The sequence below is a fragment of the Petromyzon marinus genome (assembly GCF_048934315.1).
Source record: "Petromyzon marinus isolate PM22_M1 ecotype Great Lakes invasive population chromosome 80 unlocalized genomic scaffold, UKy_Petmar_22M1.pri1.0 chr80_unloc.2, whole genome shotgun sequence".
Classification (NCBI taxonomy): Eukaryota; Metazoa; Chordata; class Hyperoartia; order Petromyzontiformes; family Petromyzontidae; genus Petromyzon; species Petromyzon marinus.
This window is the reverse complement of record NW_027422630.1, coordinates 738,636-753,648: the sequence shown is the minus strand read 5'-3', so window position 1 is coordinate 753,648 and position 15,013 is coordinate 738,636. Positions and strand designations below refer to the sequence as shown.

Here is a 15,013-nt window from a genome sequence, read left to right as displayed (position 1 = left end):
ACTTGCTCACCCACTCACTCACTCACCCACTCACCCACCCACTCACCCACCCACTCACCCACTCACCCACTCACTCACCCAATCACTCACTCACCCACCCACTCACCCACTCACCCACCCACTCACTCACTTGCTCACCCACTCACTCACTCACCCACTCACCCACCCACTCACCCACCCACTCACCCACTCACCCACTCACTCACCCAATCACTCACTCACCCACCCACTCACCCACTCACTCACTCACCACTCACCCACTCACCCACCCACTCACCCACCCACTCACCCACTCACCAACCCACTCACTCACTCACCCACTCACTCACTCACCCACTCACTCACTCAATCCACCCCACTCCCACCCCACTGCACGCACTCACTCACTCACCCACTCACTCCACCCACCCACTCACCCACTCACCCCACTCACTCACTCACTCACCCACTCACCCACTCACCACTCACTCACCCACTCACCCACTCACTCACTCACCCACCCACTTACTCACTCACCCACTCACTCACTCACCCACTCACCCACTCACTCACCCACTCACCCACCCACTCACTCACTCACCCACCCACTCACCCACTCACTCACCCACTCACTCACTCACCCACTCACTCACCCACTCACCACTCACTCACTCACCCACCCACTCACTCACTCACCCACTCACTCACTCACCCACTCACTCACTCACTCACCCACTCACTCACTCACCACCCACTCACTCACTCACCCACTCACTCACTCACTCACCCACTCACCCACCCACTCACCACCCACTCACCCACTCACTCACCCACTCACCCACTCACTCACCCACTCACCCACTCACTCACCCACTCACCCACTCACTCACTCACTCACTCACCCACTCACCCACCCACTCACTCACTCACTCACCCACTCACCACTCACTCACCCACTCACTCACTCACCCACTCACCCACTCACTCACTCACTCACCCACCCACTCACTCACTCACCCACTCACTCACTCACCCACTCACTCACTCACTCACCCACTCACTCACCCACACACTCATTCACTCACCCACTCACTCACTCACTCACCCACTCACCCACCCACTCACCCACTCACCCACTCACTCACCCACCCACTCACCCACTCACCCACCCACTCACCCACCCACTCACTCACTCCACCTCCCCCTCCCCCCAGCTGGTGGACCCTGAGGACACGCGTCACGTGGGCGACTGCTCGCGCGCCGTGACGGAGGCGGCGCCGAGGAGGCGGAGCCGCGTGACGCTGCGCTGGGAGGCCCGCCCCCTGGGGCCGGGTGCGTCTCCCTCTCGTGAGTCACTCACCAAGTCACTCACCCAGTCACTCACCCAGTCACTCACCAAGTCACTCACCAAGTCACTCACCCAGTCACTCACTCAGTCACTCACCCAGTCACTCACCAAGTTACTCACCAAGTCACTCACCCAGTCACTCACCCAGTCACTCACCCAGTCACTCACCAAGTCACTCACTCAATCACTCACCCAGTCACTCACCAAGTCACTCACCCAGTCACTCACCCAGTCACTCACTCAATCACTCACCCAGTCACTCACCAAGTCACTCACCCAGTCACTCACCAAGTCACTCACCCAGTCACTCACCAAGTCACTCACCCAGTCACTGACCAAGTCACCCACTCAGTCACTCACTCAGTCATTCACCAAGTCTCTCACCCAGTCACTCACCAAGTCACTCACCCAGTCACTCACTCAGTCACTCACCCAGTCACTCACCAAGTTACTCACCAAGTCACTCACCCAGTCCACTCACCCAGTCACTCACCCAGTCACTCACCAAGTCACTCACTCAACACTCACCCAGTCACTCACCAAGTCACTCACCCAGTCACTCACCCAGTCACTCACCCAGTCACTCACTCAATCACTCACCCAGTCACTCACCAAGTCACTCACCCAGTCACTCACCAAGTCACTCACCCAGTCACTCACCAAGTCACTCACCCAGTCACTCACCCAGTCACTCACCAAGTCTCTCACCCAGTCACTCACCAAGTCACTCACTCAGTCACTCACCCAGTCACTCACCAAGTCACTCACTCAGTCACTCATCCAGTCACTCACCAAGTCACTCACTCAGTCACTCGCCCAGTCACTCACCAAGTCACTCACCAAGTCACTCACCCAATCACTCACCCAGTCACTCACCAAGTCACTCATTCAGTCACTCACTCAATCACTCACCCAGTCACTCACCAAGTCACTCACCCAGTCACTCACCAAGTCACTCACCCAGTCACTCACCAAGTCTCTCACCCAGTCACTCACCAAGGCACTCACCAAAGCACTCACCCAGTCACTCGCCCAGTCACTCACCAAGTCACTCACCAAATCACTCACCAAGTCACTCGCCCAGTCACTCACCCAGTCACTCACTCAGTCACGCACCCAGTCACTCACCATGTCACTCAGTCACTCACTCAGTCACTCACTCAGTCACTCACCAGTCACTCACCCAGTCACTCACCAAGTCACTCACTCAGTCACTCACCCAGTCACTCACCAGGTCACTCACTCAGTCACTCGCCCAGTCACTCACCAAGTCACTCACCAAGTCACTTGCCCAGTCACTCACCTAGTCACTCACTCAGTCACTCAACCCAGTCACTCACCAAGTCACTCAGTCACTCACCAAGTCACTCACTCAGTCACTCACTCAATCACTCACCAAGTCTCTCACCCAGTCACTCACCAAGTCAGTCACTCAGTCACTCACCCAGTCACTCACCCAGTCTCTCACCCAGTCACTCATTCAGTCACTCACCCAGTCACTCACCCAGTCACTCACCAAGTCACTCACCCAGTCACTCACTCAGTCACTCACCCAGTCACTCACCCAGTCACTCACCAAGTCACTCACTCAGTCACTCACTCAGTCACTCACCAAGTCACTCACACAGTCATTCACCAAGTCACTCACCAAGTCACTCGCCCAGTCACTCACCCAGTCACTCACCCAGTCACTCACCAAGTCACTCACTCACTCAGTCACTCACTCAGTCACTCACCAAGTCACTCACCCAGTCACTCACCAAGTCACTCACCAAGTCACTCGCCCAGTCACTCACCAAGTCACTCACCAAGTCACTCACTCAGTCACTCACCAAGTCACTCACCAAGTCACTCGCCCAGTCACTCACCAAGTCACTCACTCAGTCACTCACCAAGTCACTCACCCAGTCACTCACTCGGTCACTCGCCCAGTCACTCGCCTATTCACTCACCCAGTCACTCACCAAGTCACTCACCCAGTAACTCACCAAGTCACTCACCAAGTCACTCACCCAGTCACTCACCAAGTCACTCACCCAGTCACTCGCCTATTCACTCACCCAGTCACTCACCCAGTCACTCACCCACCCAGACACCCACCCGCTATGATGCTGCTGCTGATGATGCTGCTGCTGATGATGTTGCTGATGATGATGATGCTGCTGAAGCTGATGCTGCTGATGCTGCTGATGATGCTGTTGATGATGGTGCTGCTGCTGCTGATGATGATGCGTGCAGGGCGAGTTTGGTGATGAAGCTGCTGATGATGATGCTGATGGTGATGATGATGCTGATGATGATGCTGCTGATGATGATGCTGATGATGCTGCTGATGATGATGCGTGCAGGGCGAGTTTGGTGATGAAGCTGCTGATGACGATGCTGATGATGATGATGCTGATGATGCTGCTGCTGATGATGATGTGTGCAGGGCGAGTTTAGTGATGAAGCGAGTGATCTGGTTCCAGGAGGAAGGGCCTCTGACGAGAACTTTGTGTGAGAGAGGTGAGCACCGTCTCGCCTCTAGGTCCACTCAGCCTCAACAGCGTCTCGCCTCTAGGTCCACTCAGACTCAACAGCCTCGCACCGTCTCGCCTCTAGGTCCACTCAGCCTCAACAGCGTCTCGCCTCTAGGTCCACTCAGACTCAACAGCCTCGCACCGTCTCGCCTCTAGGTCCACTCAGCCTCAACAGCCTCGCACCGTCTCGCCTCTAGGTCCACTCAGCCTCAACAGTCCGGCACCGTCTCGCCTCTAGGTCCACTCAGCCTCAACAGTCCGGCACCGTCTCGCCTCTAGGTCCACTCAGCCTCAACAGTCCGGCACCGTCTCGCCTCTAGGTCCACTCAGCCTCAACAGCCCTGCACCGTCTCGCCTCTAGGTCCACTCAGCCTCAACAGCCCGGGACCGTCTCGCCTCTAGGTCCACTCAGCCTCAACAGCCTCGCACCGTCTCGCCTCTAGGTCACTCAGCCTCAACAGCCCCCACCGTGTCGCCTCTAGGTCCACTCAGCCTCAACAGCCCCCACCGTCTCCCCTCTAGGTCCACTCAGCCTCAACAGCCTCGCACCATCTCGCCTCTAGGTCCACTCAGCCTCAACAGCCTCGCACCGTCTCCCCTCTAGGTCCACTCAGCCTCAACAGCACGGACACACTGTGTGTGTGTATGGCACTGTGTGTGTGTCACTGTGTGAGCGTGTGTCTGTGTGTGTGTGTGTCACTGTGTGTGTCACTGTGTGTGTGTGTCACTGTCGACCCGTGGCACCTGGGTCTGCCCCGTGACCTCCTGCCAGCGGGCGTTCGACACTTCACGTGGCCTCACGGTGCACATAGCCTGGCACAAGCGTCGTGGTGACGTCACCGCTACTTAGTGGCGAATGGCGGTTGTTGTTGTGTGTCACTGTGTGTGTGTCACTGTGTGTGAGTGTGTGTCTGTGTCACTGTGTGTGTCTGTGTGTGTCTGTGTGTGTGTCACTGTGTGTGTGTGTCTGTGTGTGTGTCACTGTGTGTGTCTGTGTGTGTGTCTGTGTGTGTGTCACTGTGTGTGTGTGTCTGTGTGTGTCTGTGTGTGTGTTTGTGTGTGTGTCACTGTGTCTGTGTGTGTGTCACTGTGTCTGTGTGTGTATGTGTCTGTGTGTGTCTGTGTGTGGGGAGTGGTGGGTGTAGTGGTTAGCGCTACGCTGCGCTATGAACCTGGCGACCCGGGTTCGATTCCCGCTCACGGCCAACACCAGTGACGATTATCTGAACCGGTCCCGGGCCTACCCTAGGTCGACTCAGCCTCAAATGAGTACCTGGTGCGATGTGTAAACATTGCCACTAGGGAGACAAAGGCGGTCGGGCGTGGTGCTGGCCACCCACCCCCTCGTGTACCGTTCCGGCCTTCATAGGTGCTCGCTAACAGCACTTGCCCCTACAGTCTGTTAAGGCTATATGGGGGATCTTTGTTGTGTCACTGTGTGTGTGTGACTGTGTGTGTGTGTCACTGTGTGTGTCTGTCACTCTATGTGTGTCACTGTGTGTGTGTCACTGTGTGTGTGTCACTCTGTGTGTCACTGTGTGTTAGTGTGTCTGTGTGTGTCACTGTGTGCGTGTGTCACTGTGTGTCTGTGTGTGTGTGTCACTGTGTGTGTGTCTGTGTGGGTCACTGTGTGTGTGTCACTGTGTATGAGTGTGTGTCACTGTGTGTGTGTGTCACTGTGTGTGTCACTGTGTGTGTGTCACTGTGTGTGTCACTGTGTGTGTGTCACTGTGTGTGTCACTGTGTGTGTCACTGTGTGTGTGTCACTGTGTGCGTGTGTCACTGTGTGTCTGTGTGTGTGTGTGTCACTGTGTGTGTGTCTGTGTGTGTCACTGTGTGTGTGTCACTGTGTGTGTGTGTGTCACTGTGTGTGTGAGTCACTGTGTATGAGTGTGTCTCACTGTGTGTGTGTCACTGTGTGTGTGTGTCTGTGCGTGTGTCTGTGTGTCACTGTGTGTGTGTGTGTGTCACTGTGTGTGTGTCACTGTGTGTGTCACTGTGTATGAGTGTGTGTCACTGTGTGTGTGTGTCTGTGTGTGGGTCACTGTGTGTGTCACTGTGTGTGTGTCACTGTGTGTGTGTCACTGTGTGTGTGTGTCTGTGCGTGTGTCTGTGTGTCACTGTGTGTGTGTGTGTGTCACTGTGTGTGTGTCACTGTGTGTGTCACTGTGTATGAGTGTGTGTCACTGTGTGTGTGTGTCTGTGTGTGGGTCACTGTGTGTGTCACTGTGTGTGTGTCACTGTGTGTGTGTCACTGTGTGTGTCACTGTGTGTGTGTCTGTGTGTGTGTCACTGTGTCTGTGCGTGTGTCTGTGTGTGTGTGTCACTGTGTGTGTGTCACTGTGTGTGTGTCACTGTGTGTGTGTGTGTCTGTGTGTGTGTCTGTGTGTGTGTCACTGTGTCTGTGCGTGTGTCTGTGTGTGTGTGTCACTGTGTGTGTGTCACTGTGTGTGTGTCTGTGTGTGTGTGTGTGTCACTGTGTGTGTGCGTGTGTCTGTGTGTGAGTGTGTGGATGGGTGGGTGTATTGGTTAGCGCTACGCTGCACTAACAACCCTCGCTAAAAGCACTTGGCCCCTACAGTCCGTTGAGGCTACACGGGGGACCTTTGTCTGTGCCTGTGTGTGGTGTGGCTGCAGGGCGGGAGGAGGATGACACAAAGAAGCCCATTCCACAGTGCTGTGCCTGCGACACGGCCAAGTACCGTCTCACCTTCTATGGAAACTGGTCGGAGCAGACTCACCCCAAAGACTACCCCAGTAGGCGCGGAGACAGAGCGGAGACACGGGGAGACACGGGGAGACACGGGGAGACACGGGGGAGACACGGAGACACGGGGAGACAGAGCGGAGGCACAGGGAGACACGTGGAAACACGGAGACACGGGGAGACACGGAGACACGGGGAGACAGAGGGAGACACAGGGGAGACATAGGGGAGACACGGGGAGACACAGGGAGACACGGGGAGACACGGGGAGACACGGGGAGACACAGGGAGACACGGAGACACGGGGGGACAGAGGGAGACACAGGGGAGACATAGGGGAGACAGAGGGGAGACACGGGGAGACACAGGGAGACACGGGGAGACACGGGGAGACACGGGGAGACACAGGGGGAGACACGGGGAGACACAGGGAGACACGGGGAGACACAGGGAGACACGGGGAGACAGAGGGGAGACACGGGGAGACACAGGGAGACACGGGGAGACAGAGTGGAGACACAGGGAGACACAGGGAGACAGAGTGGAGACACAGGGAGACAGAGTGGAGACAGAGTGGAGACACAGGGAGACAGAGTGGAGACACAGGGAGACACAGGGAGACACAGGGAGACACCGGGAGAGACGGGGAGACACAGGGAGACAGAAGGGAGACACAGGGGAGACACAGGGAGACACAGGGGAGACACGGAGAGACACGGGGAGACACAGGGAGACATGGAGACACAGGGAGACAGAGTGGAGACACAGGGAGACACAAGGAGACACAGGGAGACACAAGGAGACAGAGTGGAGACACAGGGAGACCTAAGGAGACACAAGGAGACACAGGGAGACACAGGGGAGACACGGAGAGACACGGGGAGACACAGGGAGACATGGAGACACAGGGAGACAGAGTGGAGACACAGGGAGACACAAGGAGACACAGGGAGACACAAGGAGACAGAGTGGAGACACAGGGAGACACAAGGAGACACAGGGAGACACAAGGAGACACAAGGAGACACAGGGAGACACAAGGAGACAGAGTGGAGACACAGGGAGACACAAGGAGACACAAGGAGACACAGGGAGACACAAGGAGACACAGGGAGACACAAGGAGACACAGGGAGACACAGGGAGACACAAGGAGACACAGGGAGACACAAGGAGACAGAGTGGAGACACAGGGAGACACAAGGAGACACAAGGAGACACAAGGAGACAGAGTGGAGACACAGGGAGACACAAGGAGACAGAGTGGAGACACAGGGAGACACAAGGAGACAGAGTGGAGACACAGGGAGACACAAGGAGACAGAGTGGAGACACGGGGAGACACAAGGAGACACAAGGAGACACAGGGAGACAGAGGGGAGACACGGGGAGACACAGGGAGACACAAGGAGACACGGGGAGACACGGGGAGACACAGGGAGACACGGGGAGACACAGGGAGACACAGGGGAGACACAGGGAGACACGGGGAGACACAGGGAGACACAGGGGAGACACAGGGAGACACAGGGAGACAGAGTGGAGACACAGGGAGACACAGGGGAGACACAGGGAGACACGGGGAGACACGGGGAGACACAGGGAGACACGGGGAGACAGAGTGGAGACACGGAGACACAGGGAGACACGGGGAGACACAGGGAGACACGGGGAGACACGGGGAGACACAGGGAGACACAGGGAGACATGGAGACACAGGGAGACAGAAGGGATAGACGGGGAGACAGAGGGGAGACACAGGGAGACAGAGTGGAGACACAGGGAGACACAAGGAGACACGGGGAGACACAAGGAGACAGAGTGGAGACACGGTGGGAGACACGGGGAGACACGGGGAGACACAGGGGAGACACAGGGGAGACACAGGGAGACACAGGGAGACAAGGGGAGACACAGGGAGACACAAGGAGACACAGGGAGACACAGGGAGACACGGGGAGACACAGGGAGACACAAGGAGACACAGGGAGACACAGGGAGACACGGGGAGACACAGGGAGACACAGGGGAGACACGGGGAGACACGGGGAGACACAGGGAGACACAGGGAGACACAAGGAGACACGGGGAGACACAGGGGAGACACAGGGGAGACACGGGGAGACACGGGGAGACACAGGGAGACACGGGGAGACACGGGGAGACACAGGGGAGACAAAGGGGAGACACAGGGAGACACGGGGAGACACAGGGAGACACAGGGAGACACAAGGAGACACGGGGAGACACGGGGAGACACAGGGGAGACACAGGGGAGACACGGGGAGACACAGGGAGACACAGGGAGACACAAGGAGACACGGGGAGACACGGGGAGACACGGGGAGACACAGGGGAGACACAGGGGAGACACATGGGGAGACACGGGGAGACACAGGGGAGACACGGGGAGACACGGGGAGACACAGGGGAGACACGGGGAGACACGGTGAGACACGGGGAGACACAGGGGAGACACGGGGAGACACGGGGAGACACGGGGAGACACAGGGGAGACACGGGGAGACACGGGGAGACACAGGGGGACACAGGGAGACACGGGGAGACACGGGGAGACACAGGGGAGACACGGGGAGACACGGGGAGACACGGGGAGACACAAGGAGACACGGGGGAGACACGGGGGAGACACGGGGAGACACAGGGAGACACAGGGAGACAGACGGGAGACACGGGGAGACACGGGGAGACACAAGGAGACACGGGGAGACACAGGGAGACACGGGGAGACACGGGGAGACACGGGGAGACACAAGGAGACACGGGGAGACACGGGGAGACACAGGGAGACACGGGGAGACACGGGGAGACACAAGGAGACACAGGGAGACACAAGGAGACACGGGGAGACACAGGGAGACACGGGGAGACACAGGGAGACACAGGGAGACACAGGGAGACAGACGGGAGACACGGGGAGACACGGGGAGACACAAGGAGACACGGGGAGACACAGGGAGACACGGGGAGACACAAGGAGACACGGGGAGACACGGGGAGACACAAGGAGACACAGGGAGACACAAGGAGACACGGGGAGACACAGGGAGACACGGGGAGACACAGGGAGACACAGGGAGACACAAGGAGAAATGGAGACACAGGGAGACACAGGGAGACACAAGGAGAGACATGGAGACACAGGGAGACACAGGGAGACACGGGGAGACACAGGGGAGACAGAGGGGAGACACGGGGAGACACAGGGGAGACAGAGGGGAGACACAGGGAGACAGAGTGGAGACACAGGGAGACACAAGGAGACAGAGTGGAGACACAGGGAGACACAAGGAGACAGAGTGGAGACACAGGGAGACACAAGGAGACACGGGGAGACACAAGGAGACAGAGTGGAGACACGGTGGGAGACACGGGGAGACACGGGGAGACACAGGGGAGACACAGGGGAGACACAGGGAGACACAGGGAGACAAGGGGAGACACAGGGAGACACAAGGAGACACAGGGAGACACAGGGAGACACGGGGAGACACAGGGAGACACAAGGAGACACAGGGAGACACAGGGAGACACGGGGAGACACAGGGAGACACAGGGGAGGACACGGGGAGACACGGGGAGACACAGGGAGACACAGGGAGACACAAGGAGACACGGGGAGACACGGGGAGACACAGGGGAGACACGGGGAGACACGGGGAGACACAGGGAGACACGGGGAGACACGGGAGACACAGGGGAGACAAAGGGGAGACACGGGGAGACACGGGGAGACACAGGGAGACACAAGGAGACACGGGGAGACACGGGGAGACACAGGGGAGACACAGGGGAGACACGGGGAGACACAGGGAGACACAGGGAGACACAAGGAGACACGGGGAGACACGGGGAGACACGGGGAGACACAGGGGAGACACAGGGGAGACACATGGGGAGACACGGGGAGACACAGGGGAGACACGGGGAGACACGGGGAGACACAGGGGAGACACGGGGAGACACGGTGAGACACGGGAGACACAGGGGAGACACGGGGAGACACGGGGAGACACGGGGAGACACAGGGGAGACACGGGGAGACACGGGGAGACACAGGGGGACACAGGGAGACACGGGGAGACACGGGGAGACACAGGGGAGACACGGGGAGACACGGGGAGACACGGGGAGACACAAGGAGACACGGGGGAGACACGGGGGAGACACGGGGAGACACAGGGAGACACAGGGAGACAGACGGGAGACACGGGGAGACACGGGGAGACACAAGGAGACACGGGGAGACACAGGGAGACACGGGGAGACACGGGAGACACGGGGAGACACAAGGAGACACGGGGAGACACGGGGAGACACGGGGAGACACGGGGAGACACGGGGAGACACAAGGAGACACAGGGAGACACAAGGAGACACGGGGAGACACAGGGAGACACGGGGAGACACAGGGAGACACAGGGAGACAGACGGGAGACACGGGGAGACACGGGGAGACACAAGGAGACACGGGGAGACACAGGGAGACACGGGGAGACACAAGGAGACACGGGGAGACACGGGGAGACACGGGGAGACACAAGGAGACACAGGGAGACACAAGGAGACACGGGGAGACACAGGGAGACACGGGGAGACACAGGGAGACACAGGGAGACACAAGGAGAAATGGAGACACAGGGAGACACAGGGAGACACAAGGAGAGACATGGAGACACAGGGAGACACAGGGAGACACGGGGAGACACAGGGGAGACAGAGGGAGACACGGGGAGACACAGGGGAGACAGAGGGGAGACACGGGGAGACACAGGGAGACACAGGGGAGACAGAGGGGAGACACGGGGAGACACAGGGGAGACAGAGGGGAGACACGGGGAGACACAGGGAGACACAGGGGAGACAGAGGGGAGACACGGGAAGACACGGGGAGACACAGGGGAGACACGGGGAGACACAGGGAGACACGGGGAGACACAGGGAGACACGGAGAGACACGGGGTGACACGGGTAGACACGCCGAGAGACACGGGGAGACACAGGGAGACACGGGGAGACACAGGGGAGACAGAGGGGAGACACGGGGAGACACAGGGAGACACAGGGAGACAGAGGGGAGACACGGGGAGACACAGGGGAGACAGAGGGGAGACACGGGGAGACACAGGGAGACACAGGGGAGACAGAGGGGAGACACGGGAAGACACGGGGAGACACAGGGGAGACACGGGGAGACACAGGGAGACACGGGGAGACACAGGAGACACGGAGAGACACGGGGAGACACGGGTAGACACGCCGAGAGACACGGGGAGACACAGGGAGACACGGGGAGACACAGGGAGACACGGGCTGTTATTTAGATACAAAGTCGCCTCGTCTCCCTCCCCCGTGTCTCCCCCCCCCGTGTCCCGCCCCTCCGTGCCCCACCCCCTCCGTGCCCCGCCCCCTGCCCCCCTGTGCCCCGCCCCCCAGAGTTCTCCCCCCATTGGTCGGCCGTCATCGGCGCCTCCCACAGCCGCGGCTTCATCCCCTGGGAGGTCGGAGCCCTGGCGAGCGAGGGGGTGCGGAGGGTGGCTGAGTGGGGGTCGCCAGTGGCCCTCGAGGACGAGATGAGGGGGCAGGTGAGGGCGGGGCGAGAGGGGAGGGGGCGGGGCGAGAGGGGAGGGGGCGTGGCGAGAGGGGGCGGGGCGAGAGGGGAGGGGGCGGGGCGAGAGGGGGCGGGGCGAGAGGGGAGGGGGCGGGGCGAGCGAGGGGGTGCGGAGGGTGGCTGAGTGGGGGTCGCCAGTGGCCCTCGAGGACGAGATGAGGGGGCAGGTGAGGGCGGGGCGAGAGGGGGCGGGGCGAGAGGGGAGGGGGCGGGGCGAGAGGGGAGGGGGCGGGGCGAGAGGGGAGGGGCGGGGCGAGAGGGGAGGGGGCGGGGCGAGAGGGGAGGGGGCGTGGCGAGCGAGGGGGTGCGGAGGGTGGCTGAGTGGGGGTCGCCAGTGGCCCTCGAGGACGAGATGAGGGGGCAGGTGAGGGCGGGGCGAGAGGAGGGGGCGGGGCGAGAGGGGAGGGGGAGGGGCGAGAGGGGAGGGGGCGGGGCGAGAGGGGGCGGGGCGAGAGGGGGAGGGGCGGGGCGAGAGGGGAGGGGGCGTGGCGAGCGAGGGGGTGCGGAGGGTGGCTGAGTGGGGGTCACCAGTGGCCCTCGAGGACGAGATGAGGGGGCAGGTGAGGGCGGGGCGAGAGGGGAGGGGGCGGGGCGAGAGGGGCGGGGCGAGAGGGGAGGGGGCGTGGCGAGCGAGGGGGTGCGGAGGGTGGCTGAGTGGGGGTCACCAGTGGCCCTCGAGGACGAGATGAGGGGGCAGGTGAGGGCGGGGCGAGAGGAGGGGGCGGGGCGAGAGGGGGCGGGGCGAGAGGGGCGGGGCGAGAGGGGAGGGGGCAGGTGAGGGGCGGGGGGAGGGAGGGGGAGGGGTGGGGGAGGGGAGAGGGTGATGATGTTAATGATGATGTTGTTGATGATGTTAATGATTTTGATTTAAAGCTTTCGTGACTGCAGTAATTCATATTCTTAGTTTTTTCGGTAAAGTCACGTTGAAGAGAAACAACAAAATAACAAAATATATATAAAACAATAAAAAATTCTCACGACGTTTCGACCATAACTCAAACGGTCATCATCAGTTTGAGTTATGGTCGAAACGTCGTGAGAATTTTTTATTGTTTTATATATATTTTGTTATTTTGTTGTTTCTCTTCAACGTGACTTTACCGAAAAACTAAGAATATGATGTTGTTGTTGTTGTTGATGATGATGTTGATGATGATGTTAATGATGTTGATGATGATGATGTTGATGATGATGTTGATGTTGTTGTTGATGATGTTAATGATGTTGATGATGATGATGTTCATGATGTTGATGATGTTGATGATGATGATGTTAATGATGATGATGTTAATGATGATGATGTTGATGATGATGTTGATGTTGTAGATGATGATGTTGATGATATTGATGATGATGATGTTCATGATGTTGATGATGATGTTGATGATGATGATGTTCATGATGTTGATGATGATGATGTTGATGATGATGATGTTAATGATGTTGATGATGATGATGTTCATGATGTTGATGATGATGATGTTGATGATGTTGATGATATTGATGATGATGTTGATGATGATGATGTTGATGATGTTGATGATGATGATGTTGATGATGATGATGTTGATGATGATGATGATGTTGATGATGTTGATGATGATGATGTTGATGATGATGATGTTGATGATGATGATGATGTTGATGATGATGATGTTGATGATGATGATGTTGATGTTGTTGTTGATGATGGTGATGTTGATGATGTTGATGATGATGATGTTGATGATGATGATGTTGATGATGATGTTGATGATGATGATGATGTTGATGATGATGATGTTGATGATGTTGTTGATGATGATGATGTTGATGATGTTGATGATGATGATGATGTTGATGATGTTGATGATGATGATGTTGTTGATGATGATGATGTTGATGATGATGATGTTGATGATGATGTTGATGATGTTGATGATGGTGTTGTTGTTGATGATGTTAATGATGTTGATGATGATGATGTTGATGATGATGATGTTGATGATGATGATGTTGATGATGTTGATGATGATGATGTTGATGATGATGTTGATGATGATGATGTTGATGATGTTGATGATGATGATGATGTTGATGATGATGATGTTGATGATGATGTTGATGATGTTGTTGATGATGTTGATGATGATGTTGATGATGATGTTGATGATGATGTTGATGATGATGATGTTGTTGATGATGATGTTGATGATGATGTTGATGATGATGTTGATGATGATGATGTTGATGATGTCGCTGATGATGTTGATGATGTTGATGATGATGTCGCTGATGATGTTGATGACGTCAGGGTGACGAGGTGCTCACAGTCATCAAGATGAAGCCCCAATGGCCGGCATGGCAACCAATCAGTGTGTGAGGATCATCATCAGCAGCATCATCAGCATCATCATCATCATCAGCAACATCATCAGCATCATCATCAGCATCATCATCAGCAACATCATCATCGTCAGCATCATCATCAGCAGCAACATCATCATCAGCATCATCATCATCAGCAACATCATCATCAGCACCATCATCAGCATCATCACCACTACCACAACTAGTGCCTCCACCCACTCATCCACCCACCCATCCACCCACTCACTCACTCACCCACTCACTCACTCACCCACTCACTCATCCACTCACTCACTCACCCACTCACTCACTCACTCACACACCCACTCACTCACTCACTCACCCACTCACCCACCCACCCACTCACCCACTCACTCACTCACTCACCCACTCACTCACTCACCCACTCGCTCACTAACTCACCCACCCACCTACCCACTCACCCACTCACTCACTCACTCACCCACTCACCCACCCACC

General features: G+C 57.3%; 1 protein-coding gene across 1 annotated transcript in view; it reads left to right on the top strand.

The window, feature by feature from the left end:
• The window catches only part of SPON1 (spondin 1), a 64,903-nt gene that overhangs the window by 19,558 nt on the left and 30,332 nt on the right, over window positions 1-15,013 (top strand). The window contains 6 exon segments of the mRNA XM_076058891.1: window positions 1,194-1,287; window positions 1,290-1,326; window positions 3,759-3,832; window positions 6,484-6,603; window positions 12,010-12,158; window positions 14,478-14,542. Coding sequence (XP_075915006.1) covers window positions 1,194-1,287; window positions 1,290-1,326; window positions 3,759-3,832; window positions 6,484-6,603; window positions 12,010-12,158; window positions 14,478-14,542 — 539 coding nt within the window.